The 17,692-nt window shown below is 43.1% G+C and overlaps 1 protein-coding gene and 1 pseudogene across 1 annotated transcript; both read left to right on the top strand.

Annotated features, from left to right (window-relative positions):
- LOC111971321 (protein WWC2-like) overlaps positions 1-7,970 on the top strand; it is a 49,395-nt pseudogene extending 41,425 nt beyond the window's left edge.
- Positions 7,971-12,215: 4,245 nt separating this feature from the next.
- On the top strand, positions 12,216-14,988 carry LOC111971635 (store-operated calcium entry-associated regulatory factor-like). Its single transcript, XM_023998493.2, has 4 exons — positions 12,216-12,986; positions 13,134-13,242; positions 13,592-13,823; positions 14,368-14,988. Exons 1-3 carry the CDS (start codon positions 12,833-12,835, stop codon positions 13,662-13,664), a joined length of 336 nt encoding a protein of 111 aa, XP_023854261.1. The 5' UTR covers positions 12,216-12,832; the 3' UTR covers positions 13,665-13,823; positions 14,368-14,988.
- The last annotated feature ends 2,704 nt before the right edge of the window (positions 14,989-17,692 follow it).

Here is a 17,692-nt window from a genome sequence, read left to right as displayed (position 1 = left end):
GTGTCGGCCCTGCTGCAGAGGACCTCCAGCGAGTTGGAGGCTGTGGAACAGGAGCTGGCCTTGGAGGAGAAGGAGAGAGCGAGCCAGCTGGACATGGACGGACACCAATGGTACTGACTCACAGCCTACTCTTCACTACCATTACAAACACCATTACTTTCAGTACACACACATATCACAGTTGGCGAGGCAGAGCCAGCTGGGGAAAGACAGAGACCAATGGTACTGACAGCTCCCTCACAGATGACACTTTATAACCATTACAAACACCTTTTGACTTGGTGGGAGGTCTGTCGACGTGACCTTGGGCAGGGCGCTCGGCCATGGTTGCTCCTGTGGGTCACTCTGGATGGGAGACGGTTAGATGACTGAATGGAATGTAAATGTTGAGTGGCTTCACTGCAGGTAGATTGTATGTTTTAATATTCAATTAAACATTTTAAATACATTAAAAAAAACACCTTAGGGGGACATTTTCCTCTCGCAAAAACACGTGTCCGTCTTACTTTCAAGACGTACAACATGACTACATCAACATTTGACTCAAATATACCAGCCAGGCAGGTTGTATTGCATGTAACAATATGGCTGACCCCTGACCTCTCCTCTCATGACAGGCTGAGCATGCTGGGAGAGGACAGCCCTCAACTGGTCCTCGGACTGGAGGAGGAAGAAGAGGGGGAGGAGGAGAGGAAGGATTCTGTCAAGGCAGAGAAGAAGTTTGCTGGCTCTGGGCAGGCGTACGGAGGGGAGGAGAGGGAGGAGAAGTGTCGAGAAGAGCCAGCCAGAGAGGAAGAGGAGGAGAGGAGATGTAAAGAGAGACTCCCTCAGGCAAATGAAGGACCAACGCTGGTAAGCCACGTGTGCTCTGACACACACACACACACACCCGGCTGAATGAAGAAATCTGGCCTCGAGAGGTGTGTTTAATGTGAAACCCAGAGTCTTTAGATCTAGACACACACACACACTTCAAAAAGTCCACTTTTATTTGGTGAACTCACATCTCTGTAGCTGTAATATACTCTAACCTTCTCCAGGTGGATGCGGAGACGAACACAGAGATGTGTGGTGTGGCGGTGAGGCCTAAAGACAGACCCAGCCTGGGACCAGGACCACGCAGCGCTCAGAGAGGCTTCGATGCGGAACAGTATGATCATGAGGTCTCAAACCTTCTCCCCTGGGGAGCGCAACCAGTACATCTGCAGGGTGAGTGGTTGTTATACATACGGTGAGCACCATAATTCATTGGACAGTGACCATTCTTTGTTTATTTGGTTCTGTACTCTAGCACTTTGAGTTTTAAAGGATACAATGACAATGAGGGTGAAGTGCAGACTGTCAGCTTTAATTTGAGGGTATTTTCATACATATCGGATGAACCGTTTAGAAATGACAGCACCTTTTGTACATGGTCTCCCCATTTTAAGGTACTACAAGTATTTGTTGAATTGGCTTCACAGATGTGTGTCGTTGGGCAGGTGTATTCATTTGTGTCGTTAGTGAATGCAGGAGAGCTGTTGATGAATAGTATTGATTCTAGACTTTGCTATTGCCTTTAGAGTTGTTGTTGGGGTGTGACAACATGAGGAAGACATCAGTGTCGATTCAAATGAAGCTGGCCGTCATAAGGCTCAGAAATGAAAATCAATCAATCAGGAACATTGCAAAAACCCTGGGCATGCCAAGTCAACAGTTTGGTTCATCATTAACAAGAAAAAACAACCGGTGAACTCAATTATGTCAAAAGACCTGGTAGACTGAGGAAGACCACTGTATGGATGACGAAATACTCTCTATGGTGAAGAAAACCCCCTGACAACAGCCCAACAGATCAAAAACACTCCTGGATGCAGGTGTAGATGTGTCAAAGTCTACATACACCAGCAGGACTACAGAGGGTACACTACAAGATGCAAACCACTGAAGATCAGAAAGGTGAGATTACAGTTTGCTAAAAAGCACCTAAAAGAGCCCCAAGAGTTCTGGAAAAAAGTATTGTGGACAGATGAGACAAAGATTAACATGTACCAGAGTGATGGAAAGAGGAAAGTGTGGAGAAGAAAAAGACATGCCCATGATCCAAAGCATACCACCTCATCTGTGAAACATGATGGAGGGGGTGTTATGGCTTGGGCCTGTATGGCTGCCAGTGAAACATGATGGAGGGGGTGTTATGGCTTGGGCCTGTATGGCTGCCAGTGGAACATGGTGAGGGGGTGTTATGGCTTGGGCCTTATGGCTGCCAGTGGAACATGGTGGAGGGGATGTTATGGCTTGGGACGGTATGGCTGCCAGTGGAACATGGTGGAGGGGGTGTTATGGCTTGGGCCTGTATGGCTGCCAGTGGAACATGGTGGAGGGGGTGTTATGGCTTGGGACGGTATGGCTGCCAGTGAACATGGTGGAGGGGGTGTTATGGCTTGGGCCTGTATGGCTGCCAGTGGAACAGGCTCACTTGTCTTCATCGATGATGTGACTGCAGACAGAAGTAGAACAATGAATTCTGAAGTCTACAGAAATACTTTATCTGCTCAGATAAACTCATTGGACGGCACTTTATCATGCAACAAGACAATGACCCTAGACATACTGCTAGAGCAACGAAGGGGTTTTTGATGGCCAAAAAGTGGAAAATTCTTGACTGGCCGAGTCAATCACCAGATCTGAATCCAATTGAACATGCATTTTACATGCTGAATAGGAGACTGAAGGCAATAAGTCCCCGAAACAAGCAGGAACTGAAGATGGCTGCAGTACAGGCCTGGCAGAGCATCACCAGGGAAGATGCCCAGCATGCAAACGATATGCGACCAAATATTAACAAAGATTACTTTATTCTACATTATGTTAAACTGTCCAATGTTTTTTGATGCCCGAAAATGGGGGGGACTATGTACAAATGCTTCTATAATTTCTAAACGGTGAATTCGATATGTATGAAAATACCCTCGAAATAAAGCTGGCAGTCTGCACTTCACCCTCGTTGTCATTGTATCCTTTCAAACTCAAAGTGCTAGAGTACAGAACCAAAATAACAAAGAAATTGTCACTGTCCAATGAATTATGGTGCTCACTGTACATGCAGTCACACACACTGAAATATGTAAGTACTGCATGAATTTTGCTCTGACAGGATTCACATCTACAACACACAGAGAGGGAAACACTTCTTAGAACTCCAGTTGAAACCCCAGTTGGAACCCCAGTTGGAACCCCAGTTGGAACCCAGTTGAAACCCCAGTTGGAACCCAGTTAAAAACCCCAGTAGGAACCCCAGTTAAAACCCCAGTTAAAACCCCAGGTGGAACCCCTGTTGAAACCGCAGTTGGAACCCCAGTTGGAACCCCAGTTGGAACCCCAGTTGGAACCCCAGTTGGAACCCCAGTTGAAATCCCAGTTGGAAACCAGTTGTGCATTTGTCTGTAAAGTCATGGATATAGAGGCAGCAGTGCCACAGGTTGAGACATGGGGTGTCTGCTGGAACATGCCCAGGGGGTGGACTGCTCAAATCAGACTCTCTGACACTAACTACAGCATCCTTCCTCTGTTGTAGAATAAAAATCTATTTCCTGGGCGTTAAAATGGCAACCGGGCCAAATCCGGGGTCGGGTCGCACCTCGAATAGAGGTGTCATTTTTTAGATACACGCTCACACACAGAAACACACACACCCTCACACACCCCAATCCCAGACCAAAGACCAAACTACCACAGAGCTTTCCCAGACTAACACCAGTGGATGTTCCTGTTCTCTACTCTTCCCTCCCTCTTCCCTCTCTCTTCCCACTCTCTTCATCTCTCCTTCTTCTTACAGTTGAACCGGAGCGATAGCGACAGCTCCACATTATCCAAAAAGTGCCCGTTTGTCCGGAACACCTCGGAGAGACGCAGCCTAAGGGTTAAGAGGGTGAGTGTAACGTTTGTTCTCTCTTTATCTTGCATTCRGTTTCAGTGATTTGGTCAATAAAGGGGGACATTTTCATCAGGCAAAAGAGCACAGATCTTTGCAATAAATACCATGAAACTCATCATAATCTGAAGARMAATGTTGAGAATGTTCTTCAACAATGTGMAATATATTCCATACAATACCTCCAATAGAAGTCCAATGTTTTACAAAATATGACAGCCGATACTGGATAAATGGTCTAGTCCACCTTCATAACTGGGCTGATGATCTGCTGCTACTCTGCGCTGTACTCCACTCCATATTTATTTTGGGTTTAACTAGACTGATTGTAATTTCTATATGCTGTCTTCTAATATGTACCACATAACAGCATTTACATTTTTTGGGATATATGAGTTAAGTTTTGTTATGTCCTCTAAATATGCCATTCCATTCAACACTACACTGAATGTCAATGTATCTTTGTCTTCTTTTTTTTATTGGAAAATAATAAACATATAAAAAAACTAAAAAACAATGTGCAGTATAAGGAACCAACTATTTAGGCATTGCTCTTTCATTCTCTCTCCCCCCCTCTCCCTCCCTCAGACCCTGTGCCAGCCGGTGGTGGTGCGGAGGCATGGCGGAGCCGGGGAGACAAACACCCGGACCTCCCTGGACTTGGAGCTGGCCCTCCAGGCTTCGCGAACGCGTCAGAGCCGTCTGAACGACGAGCTCCAGGCCCTGAGGGACCTGAGGGCCCACCTGGAGGCCCTGAAGGCCCGGGGAGAGACGGAGCTGCCTGGGTCCGTGCTGCACGACCACAGGTTTCACAGGCTGCTGGAGCAGGCCGAGAGACAGGCACGTGGCTGGATAGACATATGATAGATACAGTATGCACATGCATACACACTGCTAATGTCCAGCTGTGATARAAGGACTAGGCCAAGGCCACTCGACATCACAATGTTTTGGAATGGTTTGAATGGCACTCAGGATCTGATGGCTTGTGTAAGGATACCCTGTACCCCCTTATGCCCCTCCAGGCACTCTACCATGCCATGATGCCATCAGCCACTCTCACTAATAGCAGCTAACGGCAGTTAATGCCAKGTCTCTGGCCCCAGGTTTTCTCTCAAGCTTGATTAGGCACTGAAGAGACTTAATGGCTGTATAATCTGGTGCCGTTCGCTTTCACCTGAAGTGACCCTTTTAAAATAAATAAAACGTTGCCCAGGTCACAACTTGAATAGTAAGATTTGGCATAAAGAATGCAGAATCCACATCAATTGGAAGACACTGTATCCTGCATTTCAGAGCAACTGAAGTAAAATAATTTATTGTTCTCACTTTTATGGAATTCTCTCTCGAATCTATCAGTCTCTCTCATTYAATGAACACTTTCTCTGTCTCCCTCCCTCCCAGGCGGAGCAGTCTAAGGAACAGCAGCGYCAGGAGCAGCGGGCTGAGAAGCTGATGAGGAGGGCCTCCAAAGACGTGTGTCGGCTAAGAGAGCAGAGTCAGAAGGTCCCCCTACAGGTCCAGTCTTTCAGGTGAGACAGACATCCCTCCGTTCAGCCCCTATTCCTTTATGGACAACTTTTTGACCATAGGGTTTGAACTGTTTTGTATCTTGTCTCGCGTTCTTGGATAACTGACCCTACTGGTCATATAAGCCCTGTTTATACCTGCCGCTAACATGCGYCCTTCGTCCTGCTCGTGACCKGATCTTGTCTGTTTGCACTTAGAAGATCTGATCACAATCAGATCACAATAAGTATTTTAATCGTTTACACCTGTCAAAAAATGTGGGCACAATCAGAATGTGAACAAGATCATGTTAGAACAGGGTATAGTCTCTGAACTTGTTATGCTCCATCCTGATAGGCCTTGATGGGCAGGTTACTGTAAAAGCACTTTGTGAACAACTGCTGGTGTAAAAAGGGTTTAATAAATACATTTGCTTGATTGATAGCCATTTCTTCTCTCTTTGCAGGGAGAAGATGGCCTACTTCACACGAGCTAAGATCAATATACCATCCCTACCGGCTGATGATGTATGATTACATAGTGAAACAATGAAGTATTTTTCCAACTTTTTATAGCAGAGTATTTTAATAGTGTAGTTACTTTGAATGAAACCAATCGAATAGTTTGTACACTATAGTTTATGTATTTGTATAATAAGTTGTAATTGAATACTATCTTGTAAAAAAAAAAAAAAAAAAAAAGAAACTAAATAATGGCTTTCTTATATCAGGAGAAAACCCAAAATAGAGGTGTTTTGGTACTTGTATTCTGCTCGTGATTTTTCTGTACAGTTTTATAAGGTGTGTTGGAGAGTGGTGTGTGTGTGGGGTGGAGGAGAGAGTGTGTGTGTGTTTGTCGCCCTCTGGTGTCCTGTGGTGGAACTGCACCACGGGGCAGGGTGCGGGGTAGATTGAGTGAGTCTCACTCCCAGTCCCAAATCAACCCCGATCCTCTACCCCCTATGCACTTATGGAGATCTAACAGGATTGGATAGGTGTAAGTTATATGGTAATAACGACACTTTGCCTTCTGCTAGTCTAGATGGCATGTTCACTGTGTTTCTTCCATGTATCCAATCCTCTGATCTCCAGAGGTGTATAGTGGGTAGGGGCTAGGAGTTGATTTGGTATTGGGCATCAGTGTTAGCTAAGTGTGCGTATGTGAGAGAGAGAAGGCGACCTACTACAGTATATCATATATAATGTCTTCTGTCCAAAGCTGGTGCTCTGCTATTTTTTTCTCTCTCATTCAGAACAAAACAAACATAAACCTTGTGAATGTAATGTAACCGCTTTTCCACTTCTATCTATCTCTGCGATACTGCACTGATACTGTTCTGTGGCTTCATGCTTTTTCACACCTACATGCCGCAACGCTAATTATTACTGCGTTCGCTGGGCTCTAGTCTCAATTTTAAAGTTAAATGTTTTGTCAGTTATTAGCCTGGTCCAGGATATGTTTTTGCACAAACTGATCTGGGACCAGGCTATTTTGTAGTTCACTCTGCAACTTCATTTGTAAGATTGGTTTTCCTTTCCCACCTGTTTCCCAACTGTTGAAGTATTTATTCAAAGGATGAACATAAAACCTCTGTGTTAATGCCTTTTGTTACAGATAGGTTCTCTGGACTAGAGCAAAGACAATGCAGGAAACATACTGGACCCAAATCATGTAATTTCCAGCCTTCCAGTGTTTTAAGGGTCCGAAATAGCACCCTATTCTCTATGTAGTTCACTACTTTTGACCAGAGCCCTATGAGCCTTGGTCAAAAGCACAGAGCCCTATAGCCTTGGTCAAAGCACAGAGCCTTATGGGCCCTGGTCAAAAGCACAGAGCCTTATGGGCCCTATGAGCCCTGGTCAAAAGTACAGGGGTCAAAAGCACAGAGCCCTATGGGCCCTATGTGCCCTGGTCAAAAGCAGTGGGCTATATAGAAAAAGTCAAATCAATACTTTTTTGGTTTTTATCAAAGACATGAAAGCTATAATATTCAGTATACATCAGTTTCTTTGTATAATAATGGCTTGTTATACTCCAGTAATTCATTATATTTATTATTTCTCCAAGGAGTCTCCTGCTCTATTTTTTCTGAATAATAGGACAACAATTGACCTTTGTGGTTTCTTCTCTTTATTTTGTATCTAATGTTTTGTTTGTGTGTCTGTAAACCAGAGAACAAACAGTATTGTTTTTACGTTGCCTTTTTAACAGCTAATAGCTAAGGAACAACAAGGCTTGTATTGAAAACGCTTCTCGGAGTAGGAGTGCTGATCTAGGATCAGTTTTGACTTTTAATTCATAATGAATAAGAAGGGGGACCTGATTCTAGATCAGCACACTTACTCTGAAACGCTTGAATAGGAGCTAACATCTGATTGAACTGTGAGTATAAACAGTATCTGTGGTATCGTACTTAGTTTGTATAGCTACCCCTGGACTCAAGATATATATGGCACTTCCAATCAAATTTGTTCAAATCCGTTTAGTTTACCAATACAATGTTGCCTCACAATATCAACCAGGAAGATAAACATGGATTTGAATTGTGGGTAGGCGGAAAAGTTTGGACTTTATTTTTCCTTTGTATTTATTTTTTGTGTTTGTATTATTTATGTTTTGGTTCTGTACAGACATGCCCCCTCCGGACCTTTTTAATTAGCAACKTAYRGATGGTTCAAATGTTAACTCACTGYTTCCCCGCTGATRATCARCTAGTTTAGAGACACACACTGATATCAAATATGTTTTATACAACTGACCTACAGTGCCTTCAGAAAGTATTCACACCCCTTGACTTTTTCCACATTTTGTTGTGTTACAGCCTGAATTTAAAATGGATTCAGTTGAGATTTTGTGTCACTGGCCTACACACGATACCCCGTAATATCAAAGTGGAATTATGTTTTTCGATAAATTTTTTACAAATTAATTAAAAATGAAAAGCTGAAATGTCAATAAGTATTCAACCCCTTTTGTTATGGCAAGCCTAAATAAGTTAAGAAGTAAAAATGTGCTTAACAAGTCACATAATAAGCATGGACTCACTCTGTGTGCAATAATAGTGTTTAACATGATTTCTGAACGACTACCTAATCTCTGTACCCCACACATACAATTATCTGTAAGGTCAGTCGAGCAGGGATTTTCAAACACCGATTCAACCACACAGACCTGGGAGGTTTTCCAATGCCTTGCAAAGAAGGACACCTTCTGGTGGTAGATGGTTACCAAAAATAACAGACATTGAATATCCCTTTGAGCATGGTGAAGTTATTAATTACACTTTGGATGGTGTTTCCATACACCCAGTCACTACAAAGATACAGGCGTCTTTCCTAACTCAGTTGCCAGAGAGGAAGGAAACCGCTCAGGGATTTCACCATGAGGCCATTGGTGACTTTAAAACAGTTACAGAGTTTAGTGGCAGTGATAGGAGAAAACTGAGGATGGATCAACAACAGTATAGTTACTCCACAATACTAACTTAATTGACAGAGTGAAAAGAAGGAAGCCTGTACAGCAGTGAAGGCTGCTGAGGGAAGGACGGCTCATAATAATGGCTGGAATGGAGTGGTATCAACCACATGGAAACCAAATATCTGATGTGTTTGATACCATTGATGCCATTCCAGCCATTATTATGAGCCATCCTCCCCTCAGCAGCCTCCACTGCTGTACAGAATAAATATATTCCAAAACATGCAGCCTGTTTGCAACAAGGCACTAAAGTAATACTGCAACAAAAAAAGCTACATCTTTTGCCTGTATGTATGTACCGTATGTAGKGCCTTCAGAAAGTGTTCATACCCTTTGACTTATTACACATTTTGTGTTACAGCCTGAATTCAAAATTTAAAAAAATTCTCACCCATCTACACAAAATACCCCATAATGACAAAGTGAAAACATGTTTAGAAATTKTTGCTAATTTAGTAAATGAAATTAAGAAATATCAAATTTATGTAAGTATTCAACCCTCTTGAGTCAATACATGGTAAAATCACCTTTAGTAGCGATTACAGCTGTGAGTCTTTCTGGCAAAAGTCTCTAAGAGCTTTGATTGTGCACCATTTGCCCATTATTCTTTTAAAAATTCTTTAAGCTCTGTCAAATGTGTTGTTGATTATTGCTAGACAACCATTTTCAGGTCTTGTCTTAGATTTTCAAGAGTCAAAAAATGTCAAAAAAATCTAAACTGTAACTCGGCCACAAAGGAACATTCATTGTCTTCTTGGTAAGCAACTCCGGTGTAGATTTAGCCTTGAATTAACCTTTCAGCAGGACAATAACCTAAAACACATCTCTCAGTGTCTGGTGGAAAGMAGACTGCAGACTGAACCAGATTTTCCTCGATTTTGTCAGTGCTTAGCTCCATTATGTTATTTTTTTTATCCTGAAAAACTCCCCAGTCCTTAACGATTACAAGCATACCCATAACATGATGCAGCCACCACTAGGCTCGAAAATATGGAGAGTGATACTCAGTAATGTGTTAATTGGATTTGCCCCAAACATAACACTTTGTATTCATGACAAAATTTATAATATATATAAATAAAATATTGATAACTGAAACAAACAACCWTGTCAGAGTATTTTTGATTTCACATTTATCAAGTACAGTATTGGTATTAATTCAAATCATAGGAACATTGGGCTTATATCACATCCAGCTTTGAAGAGCCCATAGATGTAACGAATGTCGTCGGGAGAAGGAGAAGAGGACCAAGGTGCAGCGTGGTAAGTGTTCATTATTTTAATTAAACAACTGAACACTGAACAAAAACGACAAACGAACAGTTCTGTAAGGTGAACACACAAAACAGAAAACAACCACCCACAAACACAGGTGGGAACAGGCTACCTAAGTATGATTCTCAATCAGAGACAACAATAGACAGCTGCCTCTGATTGGGAACCATACCAGGCCAAACACATAGAAATACAAAASAAGGACAACATAGAACACCAGACATAGAATGCCCACCCAAACTCACGCCCTGACCAACCAAAATAGAGACATAAAAAGGATCTCTACGGTCAGGGCGTGACAATAGAGCAAGACTATATGGACAAAAAAGGAAAGTCATCTGGATAAACACCATCTCCATTAGCCTGGCCTAAAAGTACATCACATGACTATAATCCTCTCTTCTATCATTAGCCACCTAGATATGTACGCTAGAGGGCGCCACGGAGGAATGAACATAACAGCACTATCGTGCTTGCTCGTGATTGGCTCATTCCTGCTCAAAACAGATGACGTTACACCCGGAAGTTGTGGTTTCATCAGTCGAGTAAACTTATCTATTTTTCTTGCCCAGGATAAACGATTAAGGRATTGCTTCGAATCGTTTTGCTTTTCCTCTCTGTAGCTCACATCAGAAGTTGGAATGAAGGCCAGTGTTTATTTCCGCATAATAGCTATTCACTTTCTAGAATCTAGTTCTCTTTCTTGCAAAAACGTTTAGGCTACACGATTATAGCTAAAATATCTCTGGTTCTTGCTCATTGTACCAATTTCAGAAATGGCTAGCTAGGAAGGTGGATATTAGTGTTCTTGATCAAGAATAGCTGCGGGSCTTTTGCTTTTGTGCCGTAAAGATCAAAGATCCAGAATGCATACAAGGGAGGCTGAGGCAACATCATATTATAAACATATTCTACACATAATAACTAARTTGTTGAGGATTRCCAATTTGCCATACGTTTTTCATCAGTAGCCTATTTGCTCTGCCTTATAATGCCTGTAATGGAGAATAATTATTCTTCTCTATACAGCTCCAGGTAGTGTTTTGCTCCGAGACGTGCAGGTACTCACCCTGTATAAGGGCAAGTACAGTCGTGGCCAAAAGTTTTGAGAATGACACAAATATTAATTTTCACAAAGTCTACTGCCTCAGTTTATATGATGGCAATTTGCATATACTCCCGAATGTTATGAAGAGTGATCAGATGAATTGCAATTAATTGCGAAGTCCCATGCAAATGAACTGAATCCACCCCCAAAAAATCCACTGCATTTCAGCCCTGCCACAAAAGGACCAGCTGACATCATGTCAGTGATTCTTTCGTTAACACAGTGTGAGTGTTGACGAGGACAAGGCTGAGATCACTCTGTCATGCTGATTGAGTTTGAATAACAGACTGGAAGCTTCAAAAGGAGGGTGGTGCTTCGAATCATTGTTCTTCCTCTGTCAACAATGTTACCTGCATGGAAACATGTGCCGTCATCATTGCTTTGCACAAAAAGGGCTTCACAGTCAAGGATATTTCTGCGAGTAAGATTGCACCTAAATCAACCATTTATCGGATCATCAAGAACTTCAAGGAGAGGGGTTCAATTGTTGTGAAGAAGGCTTCAGGGCACCCAAGAAAGTCCAGCAAGGGCCAGGACTGCTCCTAAAGTTGATTCAGCTGCGGGATCGGTGCACCACCAGTACAGAGCTTGCTCAGAAATGGCAGCAGGCAGGTGTGAGTGCATCTGCACGCACAGTGAGGCGAAGACTTTTGGAGCATGGCCTGGTGTCAAGAAGGCAATAAAGAAGCCACTTCTCTCCAGAAAAATATCAGGGACAGACTGATATTCTGCAAAAGGTACAGGGATTGGACTGCTGAGGACTGGGGTACAGTCATTTTCTCTGATGAATCCCCTTTCCGACTGTTTGGGGCATCTGGAAAAAAGCTTGTCCGAGAGAACAAGGTGAGCACTACCAACAGTCCTGTGTCATGCCAACAATAAAGCATCCTGAGACCATTCATGTGTGGGGTGCTTCTCAGCCAAGGAGTGGGCTCACTCACAATTTTGCCTAAGAACACAGCCATGAATAAAGAATGGTAGCAACACATCCTCCGAGAGCAACTTCTCCCAACCATCCAGGAACAGTTTGGTGACAAACAATGCCTTTCCAGCATGATGGAGCACCTTGCCATAAGGCAAAAGTGATAACTAAGTGGCTCGGGGAACAAACATCAATATTTTGGGTCCATGGCCAGGAAAACTCCCCAGACCTTAATCCCATTGAGAACTTGTGGTCAATCCTCAAGAGGTGGGTGGACAAACAAAAACCCACAAATTCGGACAAACTCCAAGCATTGATTATGCAAGAATGGGCTGCCATCAGTCAGGATGTGGCCCAGAAGTTAATTGACAGCATGCCAGGGCGGATTGCAGAGGTCTTGAAAAAGAAGGGTCAACACTGCAAATATTGACTCTTTGCATCAACTTCATGTAATTGTCAATAAAAGCCTTTGTTTTTCAAAGGCTTTTAAATGCTTGTAATTATACTTCAGTATTCCATAGTAACATCTGACAAAAATATCTAAAGACACTGAAGCAGCAAATGACAATGACCGTTGGCAAGATGACACAGGTCCTTGTTTCACTTTCAGTGGGAGTGCAAAACAGACATGGACAACGCCTACAAATTTGGAYGGACAGAGGTCAGCTGTGAGGGGTTCAACCATCCAGATGACACCTACATACTGAAGGGCTCTTGTGGACTGGAGTACTCACTGGAGCTGACTGAGGAAGGCAAGAGGAGGCACAAGGGGGGCTCAACAGGTGGGTCATTAGTACACAGYGYTGTGAAATGTTTCACAACGTTATGGGACRGAAAACAATAACGATTGTCTTATTGGACAAGTTCCCTCCCTGTTTCAGTACGTTTTCTTCCGTTTGATGCCATTGAACAAAACCATGATTTCTCAGGTGGCTTCAGTGACTTCGCATCCAGCTTTAAGGGTTCCTCCGACAACAACAACCAGCATCACCATTGCAACAACAGACAACAGAGTTCTACCGGGAAAGATTCCAGTGGGTTAGTGATAGTCGCTCTGCTATTGTTTCTGGCCTATGGTATGTACAAGCTTTTCCTGAGTGGACCGACGAATCTAGGACAATACTGGCAGTTCCCTGATAATGGCTACAATCCCCATGGGCCACCACCTCCWKGATTCAAGCCAGACTTCACAGGKGKGCTAAAGTCTACACCTACGCCGTCTGCTTACACACCCTTGCTTATATTTATGGTTCAAGTATGTAGCCTGGTCCTAGATCAGTTTGTGCTGTATTGCCAATTGGCATGACCATAGTAGTTGGCAAGATGGCACAAACTGATCTGGGACCAGGCTGTCACCGATCATAAATGGTATCTTTCTCTATCCTAGGTTTCTCTTCAGGTTCCACTTCCGGGTTCCCTGGTGCTTCTGGATYCCCCGGTTCTGCCGGAGGATATGCTAGTTCTGCTGGCTACGGTGCCAGCCCTGTGTACGGGTTCCACAGTGACTACAGCTGACAGCAGCACTTTGCAGGGGCCCGTGCTGCTGGAGGAACTGGGAATGGATTCTGGACTGGGATGGGGACTGGAGGAGTCCTCGGTTATCTGTTTGGGAGCCAACGGTCAGTGGTGTAATCCAGTATTTCTGATCTCCAGTCCTCCCAACAGCATACATTTATGTTGTAGCCCTAGACAGACGCAACTCATTGAGGGCTTGATGATTAGTTGACAAGTTGAATCAGGTGTGCTTGTCTGGGGCTACAAAAATGTGTACTGTTGGGGGCACTCGAGGACTGGAGTTGGGAAACACTGGTGTGCGCATACCTTTCGGTTTGGCATGATACAGTGTCTTTCTGACCCATCTTGGGGCAGGTAGTGTGGGCTTAGAGAAAGGGTAGGACATTTTTATTTTATCTAACCTTTATTTAACCAGGTAGGCTAGTTGAGAACAAGTTCTCATTTACAACTGCGACCTGGCCAAGATAAAGCAAAGCAGTGCGACAGAAACAACAACACAGAGTTACATGGAATAAACAGTCAACACAATGTGTGGATACAGTGTAACATATGTTTGTATAACTCATTAAGTTATTCTTAGTTCCACACAGAGTTTTTCTGTCCCACATGAGTTTTTCTTAGGGTGGCTTTTTGATTCCTTTTTGTCAGGCTTTGGAGGGACCAAGAGAAGATACATGTWKAAGATGGCCAGGAAGCCACTGGCAGCTTTCCATGATGCCAGAAGAACGCCAAGTGATGTCATCAGGGATCTGGGACAAAGCATAGGTGGAGGTCTGTACTAAATTTGGTAGGGTTGATGTGGAATTGTCAGGATTACAAGATTTKAATGACTCAAGAACTCTGAAATGTTACGCGTCTGCGAGAGATAGGAATGTATAATTGTTTACATTTTTTAAATTACCACTAACAGTTGATACTTCTTACCTGTATCCTTAAACTGCAAATGTTCCAATGGTTTTAACTTGTTTTATTATGCGTTTGAATTTAACACATTTCCCTGATGCTTTTTTTGATGAGGCAATTTCTAAAATTCCWTCAGAAGGAATTATGTATATAMAWWWWWWTCTGGTTTATTTATCAGATTGCTGTGAATGTGTTCTTCAATGGCAGTGTGATACTAGTACAGTCACATGTTGTTACTKTTTAAATTGTAGGACAACCTCCTGGTGCTGAATTTCTCAGCTGGTCTTATGTATAAGGCTTTTCTTTCTCGTATAAAAACAAACAAAACAAAAACGTTTACTGTATAAATGATTTTGATCAAATGTATTGATATTTTGAGGATTGTGTTGTCTCTTATTCATGACGATTTTAGAAGTTTAGGACATTAATATCCCTCTGCACAATTTAGATGACAGCTACAGGTGTGGTAAGGTAAGTTCAGAAGTGTGGCCTTATTGTTTAGTTTGACTGTTTGCATTGTGATCTGATTCCGCCCAGTGTCTGAGGGAGAGCAATCAATTCCGCGTTAACCAGAGATAACCGACACCAGCATAGCAGATCGGATTACTTATTGTACGCGATATGTCGGAGGTGTAACTGCGTTGGRGCTGTCAAATGGGTGAGCGGCTGCTCGTGTAGTCATTGTCACGAAGCCACACCCGTCCCACTCGCTTAAATATTTCAGAACGAGAAATAAAGTGTAGACTATATGGAAATGACACTTAAATTGAACAAAATAATGCAGATTTCTATCAGCTTAATTGAGGTGTATATGACATCACACATTCCAGTGTTCACACATCCCCCCCAAACACACACAAGGTGGGAAAGTATCTGTAAAAATAGGGGAAAGGAGCCCTGCGAAACTGCCATGCAGCCAATAGCAATGTCCGTGATATGTATAATGCCGTGAGCCGCTTGTGGATTTGACGTCTAACACAGTTCCGACACCGCCAAAACAACCACTATGCGGGTGTGTGCATCTGGTAGAATCTAGTTCTTGGATAGGCTAGCGACGACGACTCTCCCACAGAGCCCTCTGTTCTGGGTAGTCTTCTCCAGCTACCCATGTTGCCACTTATTGGCTTCTTAGTATACTCTTCTATTTTTTTACCTACCCAATTGTCCCATCGCTGCAAGTCCCGTACGGACTCAGGAGAGGCAGTCGAGAGCCGTGCGTCCTCCGAAACACAACCCAGGCAAGTCGCACCAATGTGTTGGAGGAAACACCGTACACCTGACCACCGTGTCCGCGTGTATTGCACCTGGTCCGCCACAGGAGTCGCTAGTGGCACAGCTAGCACTGCGATGCAGTGCCTTAGACCACTGCGCCACTCGGGAGGCTTTCTTAKTATACTCTTGGAGTATAAGCGCGGGTTGTAGGTTCTATCCCAGGCAGAGCCTGTGAGTGTGGTTGCATTGACACTCGCTGATGGTTGGTGGACCGTGACCACTAATGGGGGTTAAGTCCTGAGGTTCCCCCTCTTGTAAAAAGCAGTGTTTATAGAGGGGAAACCTCTAGATTTCAAAAGCACTAAGTGACAACTTTTTCCAGAGGTTTCCCTCCATAACCACTGCTGGTTACTGTTCTGCAACCACATACCGCTGCAGAATGCTGTGGTAGCCATGCTGGTTAAGTGTGCCTTGAATTCTAAATAAATCACAGACCATGTCACCAGCAAAGCACCCACACACGTGGAGATTATCCGTTCACCTACTCTGCGTCTCACAAAGACACGGCAGTTGGAACCAAAAATCTCAAATTTGGACTCAACAGACCAAAGGACAGATTTCTACCGGTCTAATGTCCATTGCTTGTGTTTCTTGGCCCAAGCAAGTCTCTTCTCCTTATTGGTGTCCTTTTAGTAGTGTTTTTYTTTGCAGCAATTCGACCATGAAGGCCTGATTCACTCAGTCTCCTCTGAACAGTTGATGTTGAGATGTGTCTGTTACTTGAACTCTGAAGCATTTATTTTGGCTGCAATCTGAGGTGCAGTTAACTCTAATGAACTTATCCTCTGTAGCAGAGGTAACTCTGGGTCTTCCATTTCTGTGGCGGTCCTCATGGGAGCCAGTTTCATCATAGCGCTTGATGGTTTTTGCGACTGCACTTGAAGAACCGTTCAAAGTTCTTGACATTTTCCGGATTAACTGACCATATCTTAAAGTAATGATGGACTGTTGTTTCTCTTTGCTTATTTGAGCTGTTCTTGCCATAATATGGACTTGGTCTTTTACCAAATAGGGCTATCTTCTGTATATCACGCCTACCTTGACACACAACACAACTGACTGGCTCAAATGCATTAAGAAGGAAAGAAATTCCACAACTTAACTTTTAAGAAGGCACACCTGTTAATTGAAATGCAATACAGGTGACTACCTCATGAAGCTGGTTGAGAGAATGCCAAGAGTGTGCAAAGCTGTCATCAAGGCAAAGGGTAGCTACTTTAAAGAATTTCAAATATAGAATATATTTTGATTTGTTTAACATTTTTTGGGGTTATTACATGATTCCATATGTGTTATTTCATAGATTTGATGTCTTCACTATTATTCTACAATGTAGAAAATAGTAAAATAAAGAACAACCCTGGAATGAGTAGGTGTGTCTAAACTTTTGACTGGTACTATATATATGTGTGTATATATATATAAGTTTGGAAAGAGTGCTAGGAGGAGAATTCAGCCAAGGTGCTTTTGTCGTCAAACACTGAGTTACTAGTCATTCAGATAGTGGTTGGTTGTCACGTGTGCCGTAAATAATTTATTATGGCATTATTTACAAATGATTTAAAGAAACTGACTCCTCAGCAACTGGCATGTGGTATGACATGAATCCACAAGAGGGCGCACATGAACCACCAATGCATCTTTCTATGTTACACATCTTGACAGATGAGAGAGATTACATTATGCAACAGATATGAATATCTTGAAGCCCCCAGCAATGTTTAATTGATTATTAATCCACATACCTGGTTGATTCACCACTTTCTTGGTCCTTTGCTTCTCCTCTTCATCAATGAAG

This window comes from Salvelinus sp. IW2-2015, linkage group LG13 (genome assembly GCF_002910315.2).
Source record: "Salvelinus sp. IW2-2015 linkage group LG13, ASM291031v2, whole genome shotgun sequence".
In the NCBI taxonomy this organism is placed as follows: Eukaryota; Metazoa; Chordata; class Actinopteri; order Salmoniformes; family Salmonidae; genus Salvelinus; species Salvelinus sp. IW2-2015.
This window is presented reverse-complemented; position numbering and strand designations above follow the sequence as displayed.